Raw genomic sequence first — 15,138 nt, 5'->3', positions numbered from 1 at the left:
CGCACTAATCGGATCCGAAGTACTTTGGTAATAGAATTTAATTTGAAGTTCGTCGTTCTTTCGTTTCGGACCGAAACTTCGGCTTTTGAATTTGGTAATAGACCTCCAGTTCACTCTTCGTTCAAAAATTCGTGTCGGGCTGTCAATAGTATATAAAGACGACCAGCCTGTCTACAAAAATTAACATGTGTTTCGATCTGTGACTGTATAAAGAAAATTTTGTAAGATTATCTAAGAATTTTGGGTGCGTCCTAAAACTAAAACTAAATAAAAAGTTCACTTGGAAATAAAAATGAATATAAGAATATCAAACACAGCTTATAAGTTTTATCTTAAGTTTTTACAGATTAGTATGACATGAACGCCTGCAAAAAGCGCCTTATAAGGGTCGGCAACGTTTTTGTGCTGTTGCATGGAGTGGGTATAATTAATTTAATAGAAGCGAATAGCTTAAAGTATATCATAATAATAAAATTTATCGGTCAGAATGTAAATGAGATTATTATGGAATTCAAATTAGTTACTCGATAAAGCAAGGTATTGATTAGCCAATCCGCCAGCATAACTACTTAAATATATATCTAACTAGGTTTAACATTCTATAATTTAATTACAGAGATATTTTCTAAGACGTTTGAATAAATAACTCTTGGAAAGCAATGATTTTAAGAATTTGAAAATCGAACATTTGCAGAAAATAATGACTTTAAAATAAGTGCATAGACTTCATTTCATCCGCCTTTTATGATTATCTCGGATTGGAATAGCATAAAGGAACCCACACTCAGCCGGAAATCGACAAGTCATTGTTGTAATATTAAACAAAATAATTATTTGATACCTACAATCTGTGATTGAAGGATATTTAATTAAACTTTACAGATTGCATTTCATGTACAGAATACAATTTCACTAAGGAGATAATGCTTTGAATGTTTCGACGAGAGCGCCAGTTGTAGGCACAAAATAAAGTCGAGGAATTAAAAACACTCGTGCATAGGAATCGAACTATTCCCGAGTGATACAGAATGCTTATACATACAATAATATACAGGGTGGGTTTTTTGAGAAGGGCGGTGATGGCCAAGTCGGAAACTATGAGTATTAGAGAAATGTCGTGAAAGGAGTCATGCCCTCGATTTATTAGAAAACAATAACTTCATATTTAGTTTTTTTACAATTTCTTGAACTTTTGACGGAAAACGAACCATATGATTTTTCAAAAAAAAAAATCACCTGTATCATTGGACCAATGGAGTTTGTTGCTGATAAGGATCAATCTTTGCAAAAGGAAATAGAAATTTTTTACAAATTGCTTTTCATATCTCACTTTTACCTAATTAAAAATAGCTCAAAATGATTTTCGTTGACTACAATGCATAAGTTTAAACGTCTCTTTAATGACCTTACTGCATTTGATACCATGACAGGACTGGTCCTCGATAGAATATCAAGAAAAAAAAGTAAGATTTCTAACAAAAAGTTTAACTAGGAGGTGAATTTTCTTCCGTGTAAAAATAATAAAACTTGGTATTTCCTTTCATTTTTAGTAATACATATCTTTCCAAGGTTTGATCCTTATCAGCAACAGAGTAAATTGGTTCAATAATACAGGATGTATTTTTTTTAAATCATTCGGGTCAATAAATAATAAACTAAATATGCAGTTAAGGTTTTCTTATTAATCGAAGGCATGACTCCTGTCTAGACTTTTCTCTATGACTAGTTTCTCTCTACGAACGACTCTGTATATCTACGACATATAAAAAAAAAATGCTGAAATTTCAGCAAATATTGTAAAACTTAGATCTTAGCGTCTAGATATATTTTTGACTTTTAAAATTTCACACGATTTAGCTTAGGGGAAGTAAGCGATCCCTAGCGAGGGTGCAACTAGTACGAGGCGAAGAAGAGGGCCTCATTACGTATTGAAAACTCACTCCCCGAGTTTTATAACGTGCTTATATTACACTTAAGTATATTTTTTTTATACTTTGTAAATAAATATTAAGTATCAGTTATTTGACGTGATGACATAAACTAAACACTAACGGCCGATCCCAATATTCAGTCTATCTCTTACTTGAGATAAAAATCGTAACTATCGTTGACTTTTCTGTCCAAAATAAACTTATCTACGGTAACTCACCTTATCCGTGCACGCTGTCTGTCAATAGGACGACGTATAGCTTACCAGCGATAGAAGTTTGTATGGAAATTGCAATTCACGCGTCCCAATATAAGGCGATAAGAATGACTTATCGGGTATATTGGGACAGCTTCAGATTATTGACAGCTAATTACTGACAGTAGAAGGTAGTAATTTGTCTCTATCTGTAGATAGTATATTACGGTCGTAAGGGCTATTTGAAATCTTTTATCAGACATTTTTTTTTAATATAAAGGCTGTCGCTGGCTGATACAGTTTCGCAACATATTAAATATTTTAATATAATATTAAATATAATTTGACATCAAAGCATCGAATAGCCAAACAAAAACAAATGAAGAATGGTATTGGTTAGATTTTTCTGTCTGCACTTTTACTAGAAATAAATGTCGCAGTTCCGGCCTAGTTGTTATACCAATACAAATATACTTACCGATAAGTTGTTAATTATCTGATTAATACATTTATATGATTGTGTTATCGCGTCTATCAAACACTTACTCGGATTCCTCGCACAGCACTCTCATGAGTCCTCGGCCTCTCCAGCTGGTGTGAGTGGACGCAATTCTGACCTCCATAACCTTCTTGCAGCTTGCAGGCAGCTTGTCCCAGATCCTGGCTTCACGGTCCAAATGGCTCAGCAGTTTAAGAATCCGTTTGAACTTGGGATGGGGGCATTCTTCCGATTTATCAGTGTAGTCTACCTCCTAGAAGATTAAAGACAGACGGTTTATACACATAAAATACTTGTACAGAGAAGTAGAAAAATAATGAACAACATAACAATTTTATAACAGAAAAGCTGATATTGATATTGAAGCAATGAATATTCAAATTTTAATGTTATTAAATTTGATTCTTATTTACGCAAAGGGTTCCTCAAAAAACTATCCTAAAAACGTTTTTACCATCCTAGGGGATACTTAAGAAAAGGTCATCTAGTTAAATTACAGATTCGTAGAGTAGACACTGCTTAGTAATCTGCGTAAGTACATTAATAAAACCGGTCGTATACCGGTTAAATATATGTACTCGTTTTAACTCGCAAAAATAATTGTTATTATTATATTAACTAAAGTACGATAATATATCAAAATAGATCTTATTTATTAAGGCTGGGGATTGAGCCAATGACCTTGAGGCACTTGCACAAGATCGCCACATTTTTAATTCAGAATTAGATGCATTTTAATTTTTTACAGCTAAGAATCGATATTATAAAATTCCATGCGTAAGAAGTTTTCCAGCTAAGAACGGATTTACAAAATTCCATGCGGAAGAGTTTTTTTTTTATTATGAACAGAAGAAAATCTGGCGGGCCAGCTAGTTTATATTATAGACGAAAACAGATAGATCGTGATATATCACATAATATAAGCCCAGTGCGTAGTTTGTACCTACAATTGTACAAAAGCCATCGCACGACACGCCACAAGTTAGGATATCATCCCCACCATCTGGATGCGTGGCGGTCCTCCACAGTGCGGTTTTCAAGGAGGTTTCTTCCTCGTACTACGAAGCTGTGGAAAGAGCTTCCTTGTGCGGTGTTTCCGAGACGATACGACATGGGTACCTTCAAAAAAAACGCGTACACCTTCCTTAAAGGCCGGCAACGCTCTTGTGATTCCTCTGGTTTTGCAAGAGAATGTGGGCGGCGGTGATCACTTAACACCAGGTGACCCGTACGCTCGTTTGTCCTCCTATTCCATAAAAAAAAAGCCGAGCAAGTACAAGATGGACTGACAAACGAAGGGTTTCATATCTCCGCGTATTCGCGTGTATGCTAACAGACAGGGGACGAAAACTAAAATGAAAGACGAAGACAGCAAGGTTCGCAGATATGTCGGTCTCAATGAGCCTTATATCTTTGTGCTGTTGGTGTCAAGACACAAGTGTCTAGCCAAGGCTCGTGGGGCCCAGAGACGCGGAGAATGAACAAAGTACTATCTTTGCGCCTCAACAGGGCTACTAGCAACCCAAGAGCTGGCAGCTATTTTGGTCAACGGATCAGCCTAGCTATCCATCGTGGAAATGCTGCCAGTATTGTTGATACACTTCCCTGTAATGATAGTTTTAATTTTATGTAATCATAGTATTGTTACTATAGTTATAAGATTTGTATTGTTAAAATGAATGTCAATAAAACGAAAGAATTTGAATTATTATACGCTTTATATTAGCTTCACCTGTATGTTTTGTATGTTTGTAACCGACTTATTTGGGCTTGATTTTGACCCACTTTAAACGGCTAGATTTCGTTCAAACTTTGTAGATTTATCGAGGACCGATGACATTACACTAATTTGACTAAAAAATGAAAATAAATAACAGTTAAAAAAAACTAAAAAGCACGCATTTATTTTAATAATATCATAAAAAGCACCTCACGCTTTTTTTACAATAAAATATATTTTTTTTACACTATTTTCAAATTAAATTTATTTTCTATTTTTTAGTTGAATTTTATGTAAAGCGTGCTTTTTAGTTTTTTTTAACTAATATTTTTATTATAATAAGCCTGCTGCCTAGTGATGGACAAAGCTATTGCATACAACCGTACAATACAAACTCATAACTTGTTTCTCAAGTGGGTACTAATTAGTAATAGGTACTTTAAAATGATAATGTCATTTGTATATGCTTACGGCTATATCAGCTTTTCATTTTTCTGGATAAAATTTTATGGAATGGGAATTCATTTTGAGTGTTTGATGAAATATATTGATAGATGCAATGTAAAATATTAAAACACATGGTCTTCGTATTATTTCTGATGCTATGTTATGTAGAAAAAAATAAAGCCTTGTGATGAAGCCTTTCGATCAGTATGAAGCTAGAGGGTATTTTTTTTCTCGTGTAGCGAGTTCGATTCTAGGTTCAACCAAGCAATTATTTAAAAATCTAGGAAGGAAGTTTAATTTTTTTTTAAATAAAGTCTGCTTTCAGGAAAATGTTACATCAAATATATTATCTTTCTTTCCTTATGAATTTCAGTTATATTATTTGGATGAATTAATCACACTCAACATATTATATTTATGTAACGTGTTATTGTACTTACAGGCTACATATATATGCAAGTGAAAAATAGCTTTTAAACTAATTTTGACAATAATACAATAATTATGTGTAGATTTACTTTTTAATTAATTAACCAGTGGGAGGCTCCTTTGCACAGGATGCCAGGCTAGATTATGGGTACCACAACGGCGCCTGTTTCTGCCGTGAAGAAGTAATATGTAAATTATTATGTTTCGCTCAGAAAGGCGCCGTAGCTAGTGAAATTACTGGGCAAATTAGACTTAACATCTTATGTCTCAAGGTGACGAGCGCAATTGTAGTGCCGTTCAGACTTTTTGGGTTTTTCATGAATTGAAAAAATAATGAAAGTCTATTGAGGAGAGAGAACAGTTTCTTTGGGCTTTTCTCTGTTCGGTTAATCTAAGAGTTTCTTTAAAAAAATACATACGACTGTTTACCGAGGTCTACTGACAATACGCAATCAGTGATAATCATCAAACTGCCGCACAGACCTTCGTACAATTCAGATATAATCAATTATACTTGAATATAAACAAAAATTGCGTCAAAGCATTCGGGAACTGTGTAAGACAAAGCCTATATATATATATATAACTACGATGTTAAATAATTCATATCTAAATGTATGCCAAGATTAATTGCAGGTTTTGACACTGTGAAATTTAAATGAGCTAATAAGAATAAATAAATTAAAATCTATTAAAAATAACCGACCTTTATTCGTGAATTATTATTGCCTTCGTCCGGTATTCAGATATTTTACCTTTATGGGTAATATGCAAAAAAAGTATTAATTTAAGTTTTAATTATTTTGGAAAATAGTTATTTGTTCAACAAGTGAGCAAAGTTAATTTTTGCTGCGAGTGCTGACTTTAAATCACGAATTGGCGAAGTAGTCTAGAATTGAATCACGAGCGTAGCGAGTGATTCTAATATAGACTACTGAGGTAGTGAGTGATTTAAAAGCACGAGACAAAAAAAATTTGCTCTCGTTTGAAACATACAACTGTTCACCTCGACTAGCGAGAAAAGTGTTATAGGTTATAGTAAGAGAAACAAGATAATATTTAACAATGTACATATATAATATTATTAGTTCATTACTAGTATTTATTTTAAATATTAAGTCTTTGAAAAGGCAATAGTAAAATATACAATACGTTACTCGAGTGGGTGATATTTGGTGAACATACATGAAGGAAAAAATTACAATAAAAATTAATATTTATCAAGTAGTAAGTTAATTCAACCGAAAGTTAATTAATTAATAGCACAACACATGGACATTGCGTGGATGCACGGATTACACGATAATTGCAGGGGGGGTGACAGTATGAAGCGATACGAAGGATATACGGACCTGTCGGAGGTTGCGCTCAAACTAACGAAGGAGTAGTAAGTATAAAAATTAAGTAACTTCTTTTATTAAATAATAAGTACTATACTCTACCTAAGTATCGTTAGTCATTAGTGTATTACAGTTTTGTATATGCGTGTGCGTATGAACATGCGGGTAAAATACACTACAAAACATAAATATTAAAATGGGAACTAGTTTCATAATATTATGTCCAAATGAACATGATGGTCGTGATTACTGTCATAATTTAGTAATCGCAGCAAACACATATAATAATTTTTTAACTACTAGTTGACCCGGCAAACATTGTTTTGCCATATAAATTATTTTTAGAGTTAGACCGTTTCTTGGATATTGAAAATTTTTTTTTCTAAAATAAAAGAATTTTTCTCAAATAAACGTAGCCTAAGTTACTCCTTATTACATCAGCTACCTGCCAATAAAAGTCCCGTCAAAATCGGTCCAGCCATTTCAGAGATTAGCTGGAACAAACAGACAGACAAAAATGAAAAACAAAAGTTATTTTGCTGTACCGTATATTTAATATTCATACACATGTTGTAAAAAACGGTTATGTACATATTACAAACAGACACTCCAATTTTATTTATATGTATATAAGATGTATAGATAACCGATCGACCAGGTCACACAAGCAACTCTCGTTCACGAGTTGACACATGGACCAACCATGTGAGAGAAGGAAACTACCCGGTACACGACGCCGTCGCAAGCAACACTCGGGATAATAGCTCCGGACCAATCAAGGAAATTGTGAATAATGATAATAAATGTTGGTTTCATTCACAATAATATTTTCAATCATTGGGTTAAACCATAGTTTCTCAACCTTATTTTGCTCACCACCCACTTTGAGAATATGTTTTTTTCTAGAGTATTTTCGTGTATTTTTTTTGCCTTTTTAGATTATATTTTTTAATCTACCCACGCCCCATCTGCGCCATCTCATTATGCCCCCTAATTTTCTCGGGGTCTTCTACTTCCCCCCCGAAAGTCTCAAACAACCCACAAGGGGGCGTTATCGCCCACGTTGAGAACCTATGGGTTAAACTTTAAAGTGTTGAAATTGAATTAATTAACTCCAGGAGAATGTCGCTTTAATATCTGAACTTGGCCTTCAGGTGTCAATAAAATTCTTTGATATAATTGTTATTTAACAAATAAACTTATTAATACGCTCCTTATTTTAAATATTTACTTTCACTGTATCTTGTAGGTTGCATGTTTTTTTCCGAATTATTAAGTAATCAGAGAGTACCTATACGAAAATCTATATATATCTCTACTAATATTATAAATGTGAGTGTAAGTTTGTTTGTTACGGTTTTACGTCGGAGCCACTGAACCGATTTGGATGAAATTTGGTACAGCGCTTGACTAGAACTTGGGACAGGACATAGGCTACATTTTATTTATTTTTTTTTATATGAGAGGGGGCAAACGGGCAAGAGGCTCACGGGATGGGGAGAGGTGAGGCAACCATGGACATCCGCAACAACAGGTGTGTCAAGAAATGCGTTGCCGGCCTTTAAGGTGGGAGTATGCTTTTTTATTGAAGGTCCCTAAGTCGTATCTGTTCGGGAAGACCGCTGCCGGTAGTTGATTTCACAAAGTGGCTGTGCGAGGCAAGAAATTTCGAAGAAAACGCGCGGTTGTGGAATGCCAGACGTCTACGTGATGCGGATGGTACTTTGCACGTAATGTCCGATGGTGGAATTTGGCCGCTGGAATCAACCCGAACAGCTCCTCTGAGCACTCCCCGTGATAAATGCGGTAGAAGATGCAGAGAGAACCCACATCTCTACGCAATGGTAGAGAATCAAGCCGATCGGAGATGACTTGATCGTCGATGATTCGAGCCGCTCTTCGTTGTATGCGGTCAAATGGAAGAAGCTGGTACTGGGCCGCCCAGAGATGACAACAGTACTCCATGTGAGGCCGAATTTGCGCCTTATAAAGTTGCAGGCCGTGGCTTTTAGTGAAGTACTGTCTCGCCTTACTGAGTACACCAAGCTTTATCCCGGAAAAATCAATGGTTTCCGCGGGATTTGTAAATAATTGAATATTACGTCGGTGAGCTATAACAATCCAATAATAGGTTTAGTTTGCCATAGCAATCTTCCTCGAAATGAGATTTATATAAAATGTTGAGAATGGGAGCGAAAACGGGAACCGAAACTGGAATAGGATATGAGATTTTATCGACGCGGACGAAGTCGCGGTCGTCAGCTAGTATATCACAAAGACGGCATTGCAATTTTTATTCCTCAAAAAAGTAAGGTTTTCTAGATGGGGTTTTTATACTGGAACATGCCTACAATGGCAGGAGACACGTAAGGGACGAGCTGGTCATCATTTGTAACTACCAGTGGGAGGCTTCTTTTGTACAGAATGCCGGCTAGATTACGGGTACCACAACGGCGCCTTTTTTGCCGTGAAGCAGTAATCTGTAAGCAATAATGTGTTTCGGTTTGAAGAACGAAGTAGCTAATGAAATTACTGGGCAAATAAGACTTAACATCTTATCTCTCAAGGTGACGCGCGCAATTGTGGTGCCGCTCAGAATTTTTGGGTTTTTCAAGAATCCTCAGCGGCACTACATTGTTATAGGCAGGGCGTATCAATTACTATCAGCTGAACGTCCTGCTCGTCTCGTCTCTTATTGTCATAAAAAAAATCTTTTGTTAACATATGTACCAATTTTCATTAAGATCGGTAAAGCCGATATTGCGTTATAAAAGGACATGTAGACAGACAAAAAAAATCATAGAATCAGTGTGAGTCGTAAAAATAACATTTACCACGGCCAAAATTGTATGTACATACAGAGCGTAGGACATACAATTTTGGATGTATACAGATTTATACAAATAATGAAGGAACAGTGCATGCAGGATTTCAATATGAGATTATACAATATAAATATATCTTTTAAGTTAAGTAAAAAAATTCATCAGATTGTCGATTTATATTTAAGTCTCTGTGAATGATATAAAATATGCAATGACTTGATGAAATCTCATAAGGATTATTATCAAACGAATGAATTGATTTTTGCACGCCTTACAACGCGCGATCGTGTGGGAGTACGTAATATATTTTAATTAGTTTTAACTTTAGTTTTATCTGCATAAGCAAAGCTATCCATATTCATTAAGAGTTAAGGAATGATTTTTTGAAATAAATCAGTCAAATTGTTGATTTGCATTTAAGTGACAGATACAAAGCATAAGTCATCCTGGATATGTCTAATAAATTTGTACTGAATCAATTTGTGATGCTCGGATCGGATTTAAAGTAGTATTTTCACCATCTGAGTACATTCGTTCTGAGTGGACGTGGTCGTGAATCTATTCAAACGCGTTCAATCGGATATTTTATAAAAAACAAAATGGCGTCATCAAAGAAAAAGTGCAATAAACTGTTAAAAGTTTGGTTCCACCAAGTATAACATCTCCTGTTAGACACAAGATTTCAGTATTTTTGGAGGTATTTTTTCGCTATCATGAACTTAAGTTTAATTATCTTCTTCATCCATGTTTATTTTTCGTGAAATTATTTGGAGCATCCAGTTGGAAGTTAAAATGTCCAAAATATTTCTTTGCTTTCTGTCCCTTTCATGATTTTGCACTTCAGCTACACTTCTATAGAAGTGTAGTTAAAACACGCAGCAACAAATATATATATATATATATATATATATATATATATATATATATATAAATAAATTGCTGTTCGTTAGTCTCGCTAAAACTCGAGAACGGCTGGACCGATTTGGCTAATTTTGGTCTTGAATTATTTGTGGAAGTCCAGAGAAGGTTTAAAAAGAATATGAATAAATAGGAAAATGATGCTAAATTAAATAAAAACAACAAATTTGTTTTTCCTTTGATGTGTCCATACATAATTTCTATGAGAGAATTTATTGACGCACGGTTTGACAGTTCTGCTGTGAAACAATTTCATTACGACAGCAGGGTGCATATTTTACGAAGTAATTTTTGATGTTATGATATATTATTTTATTTATTATAATATACAGAACAACAGCTGTCGGGTCAGCTAGTCAGTTTATATAATTTTGATTTGTGTAAAACTACTAGGACTAGACAGGATGTATGAAAGCCCTAATCCTAATATACTCCTATGCTGCCTATCTGAAAGCCCTTATGTACCTATGCTGTCTAGCTCGTAAAAGTGCACTTGGTACAGTGAAAACACCGCTTAACTTATATTTATTAAGGGCATTTTATACAGGACATTGACGGGGCACTGCAGATTAAACAAACACCTCTCAATCTTAGGTCTCAGAGATTGCAGAGCATGTAGATTCTGTAATAGTGCAGATGAAACCCCGTTACACATTCTCTCTGAATGTCTTCAACCATTTGAGATACGTCAGCTCACTGCAAAAGACATAATAAGATTCATGAAAAGAATCAATGTTTGCAGTGAGCTAGTATAGTATAGTTAACAGCTGCTATCACAATAGATCACATTGGTCGCAGTGTAACAGGGCTGAACTGAACTGGATCAAAGCCACTTTACAAACCATAACCATAACTATATATTTATTAATCTATTATTTGCCTTCAATCTGTTTAATTGATATTCGTAAGTTAAAATTATTATAATATTTCTCGTAGGTGTAATATAAAGTACCGTATTATTGGAGAATGTTGTTAACTTACTCAGGAGTATTGAGGCACCCAGCTTGGAATCGTGCCTACAAACACACAAACTCTTGAAGAAATGGCAAACATACACTCCTTGGTGATCATTGTACTATTACCACCGAATACCGAAAAATGGACAGAGGAATTAATGGAATGGATAGTAATTACGAGTCAAAAGATAACTATAGAATTTTATCAAGATAAATGCATGATATAATATAACAATGACAATGGTGACATGGAAAGGAGAGTGAATGTGGGTAAGGAACCAGGTGAACGAAGCGCTGCACAAATTAAATGTCACCATCAAGGCACCTGGGACTACTCTTAGAAGTCTGCTGGTTTCCATACATCCTTATGGTTGTTACCGTGTCATTGTGATCTCACACAGCGGTATACCGACTAACACTTGGATGAAGTAAAAACTGGATTTGCCATGTGCATACATTCGCAAGGGACAAACAGTCCTATAAGCCGGACAATTTTAAAAATATAAGAACATGGTGTACGAGTTTCGCTTTTGTACCGAGAATGGTAATTTCGTTGTATAATAATCTAAACTATATACAATATATCACCTTAGTTTTTAAGGTGAGTAATATGAAAAAATCAATTACCACCTAACTTCAATACTTAAATAGCTGTTCGTGCTATATATCAGCTTGATTATAGACAGTCTCTCAAAGAAAAATTTAAAGAAATAAATATTATGATTGTTCATTGTCAGTACATTTATGAAAATTTTATATACGTTCACAAAAATCGTCACCTTTTTGCTCTTAATAGTGATTTTCATTACTATAACACTAGAAATAAGGGATTGCTTCATAAGATACATAATAGCTTTAAGGGTAAATGTATACACTTCTATAATAAAGTCCCAGCCACTGTTCAGGCATTATCTATAAATAAATTTAAATGTTTTATAAAAAATGGCTCTGTCGTAAATCCTATTACTCCACTGCTGAATATCTAAATGATCGGACAGGCTGGGACTAGATTGTGATTATTTTATAGCGATAGAAATGACTGTACAATATTGTATATTTTTATTGAAAAGCGCGCAAAAAAAGAATGCTGAAAATTTATAAATAAGCGAAGATCGCCAACAAACAAAACAGGAACTCTGAAAAAATACACAACATTGTTATCGTCATTTTTATTCATGATTGTATGTTGCGATCTTGTTCATACACGGTGACATTATTTGCTTGTCACATCCAGGTATATACTTTATCCAAGAGCATAAGTCGTGCAATAAATAACGAAGCTGATGAAATTCACAACACGAATAGGACACCTGGCCGGAACTGGAAATCAATTCTCCATTACGTTATATCAATGAGCTATTGTCTTTCACTGAACATAGCTAAATTATTTCTTATGTCCTTTGCGGTTCAAATAATAATAAATGAATCGTTTCTATTAGCTACGGAATTACATGCAGTTCTTGCAAATAACGTATTATGTCCTCTATATGTATTGTCGTCATCTAACTATTTTATTTATAATATTTATATCTAATATATAAAATTCTCATGTCGCGGTGTTTGTAGTTAAACTCCTTCGCTAGACCGATGAAATTTTGAGTGCATATTGGGTAGGTCTGAGAATCGGACAACATCTATTTTTCATCCCCCTAAATGTAAAGGGTGGTTCACGCCAAATATTTTTTTTTAATTTTTTCGACATTTTTTTAAATTTGTTTGATTATGTGTCAGCACTAAAAATACATACAACTTCAAATTTTCACCCATCTACGATCAACAGTTACTTTTGTATCGCGATTTTAATATCGGCTATACGTTTGCTAGGTCAGCTAGTATAATATAAAATAGTGAAGGACTCTTTGTAAATGATTTTTGTTTACGTATCAGTTACCTACATTGAACTTTCGGTTAATTATGATGAAAAATGATATGGACATTTCTAAGATCATTTATACGTATACGATCATTTAGACTACGACAGCTGTGAAAACTTGGAAAAATTAGACTTTGAGGATAACCTCTATATTGAGCAGTATACGCACACTAACAAAAAGTGTCATACAAAACGCGAGTGTAAGACGTAGCTTGTCACGCACACTAAACTAATATTCCTGTCCTGTTTTATACGTATTATGACTCTATCTCGACGTATAAATTATCTGAGGGACATTTATAAACCATTATAAATTATTAACCATTATTATTTAAATTTTCATGGCATGGTTCACATATTTGAACGTATTTTTCATTTATATTTCTTTATTTATCTTCTATTTACCCTAAAGATAGACCTTTTAACGCAGCTGCAATATTTTGATGGGCCAAAACCTTTTACGCAAAATATTGCTTGAAACAACATATAAAATATTGTAAATAAATCATTCTTACTTCTCGGCTGACAACTCCGTTGATGACCACACCAACAAATTCTCCGTTTTCATCAACAACAGCCGTTGAGACTCCATCCTCAAGAGTGCTGGCTGCGTACTCTTCGAGCTCATAGCACCTGCCTTCCGGGGAATCCAGAAGATTTATAGTGAAGTTCAACGGCTCGTCACGGAAGAAGAATCTGTTAGATCAAACAGGATATAACTGTAATAAGTATTGTTGTTATAGCTTTTTTATTGAAACAAAAAAAATCTTATAAATATATTTACAATACTAAGACTACATAAAATTAAAACTATCATTACGTGGAATCGTACCAAGAATACTGGCAGAATTTTCGCGTTGGATAGCTTGGCTGATCCGTTGACCGAAATAGCTGCCAGCGCTTGGGTTTCCAGTAGCCTTATTGAGGCGCGAAGAAAGTTACTCTGAACTTTCTCTGCGCCTCTGGGCCCCACGGGCCAAGTGTCTCGACACCAAACTGCACAAAGATGTATGACTCACTGAGACCATCAAATTTGCGACGCTTGCTGTCTTCGGCAGTCGAAGCAGCAGCCCCAGCACCAACTGACGTATCTGGGACATGAGAAGGAGCCAAAGTGTCGACGCAAGTCGCGTCCCACAACAGCGCCCAAATAAGAACTTATTTGGAAGGTAATTTTAAACGTGTAACATACATTAAACACGGGCAATGCTTTTGTAATATCTCTGGTATAGCAAGAGATAGAATGAACACTTATCATCAATCAAGGAAGAGCATTAGTGTCTGCTATGTTCTGCAATATATGTGTTTGCCATGTTCTGTTCTATGATGTAGCAAAAGAGTGAAGAGAGAGATTAGAGTGTTAATTCACGTTTCAAGCACTGGATAATTCGTTTCATTTTTTTTAATGGAATAGGAGGACAAACGAGCGTACGGATAACCTGGTGTTAAGTGATCACCGCCGCCCACATTCTCTTGCAACACCAGAGGAATCACAAGAGCGTTGCCGGCCTTTAAGGAAGGTGTACGCGCTTTTTTTGAAGGTACCCATGTTGTATTGTCCCGGAAACACCGCACAAGGAAGCTCACTCCACAGCTTTGTAGTACGAGGGAGAAAGCTCCTTGAAAACCGCACTGTGGAGGACCGCCACACATCCAGATGGTGGGGATGATATCCTAACATACATATCATTCATCTGCAAGAGAAATAGTCGGTGGTGTTTCCCACTATCAACGGAGAATTTCACCACCAGCGCGTAGATGCTACAATGGGAGAAGATTACCACCTAATACCAAGTCGGCCCCCAAAAAGTACCCTCCTAGTATATATATACTTCACACAACAGCGTTAACACAAATGTCTGAGAGGTAAAAAAAAAAAAATTATTTGTGTTAAAGTTAACTAAGTTTGTAAATTGTAGTTCTTAGTCACGGTATTCTTACAGTAACGTTTCTGAAATCGTTTGTTAAATGGTTAAGACAACTTTACAATGCTAACTGCATTCATA

The 15,138-nt window shown here is 35.0% G+C and overlaps 1 protein-coding gene across 2 annotated transcripts in view; it reads right to left on the bottom strand.

The window, feature by feature from the left end:
* LOC126974133 (arylalkylamine N-acetyltransferase 1-like) overlaps positions 1-15,138 on the bottom strand; it is a 146,015-nt gene that overhangs the window by 20,272 nt on the left and 110,605 nt on the right. For both annotated transcript variants that reach the window (XM_050821567.1, XM_050821566.1), the window contains exons 3-4: positions 13,648-13,828; positions 2,672-2,877 (exon numbers count right to left, since the gene is read on the bottom strand). In XM_050821567.1, the coding sequence (XP_050677524.1) occupies positions 2,672-2,877; positions 13,648-13,828 (387 nt within the window). The remainder of the gene's footprint in view (positions 1-2,671; positions 2,878-13,647; positions 13,829-15,138) is intronic.

Source organism: Leptidea sinapis, chromosome 31 (genome assembly GCF_905404315.1).
Source record: "Leptidea sinapis chromosome 31, ilLepSina1.1, whole genome shotgun sequence".
NCBI classification, from domain to species: domain Eukaryota; kingdom Metazoa; phylum Arthropoda; class Insecta; order Lepidoptera; family Pieridae; genus Leptidea; species Leptidea sinapis.
Note: the sequence above shows the minus strand (reverse complement) of the source record. Positions and strands in the feature narration are given on the sequence as shown.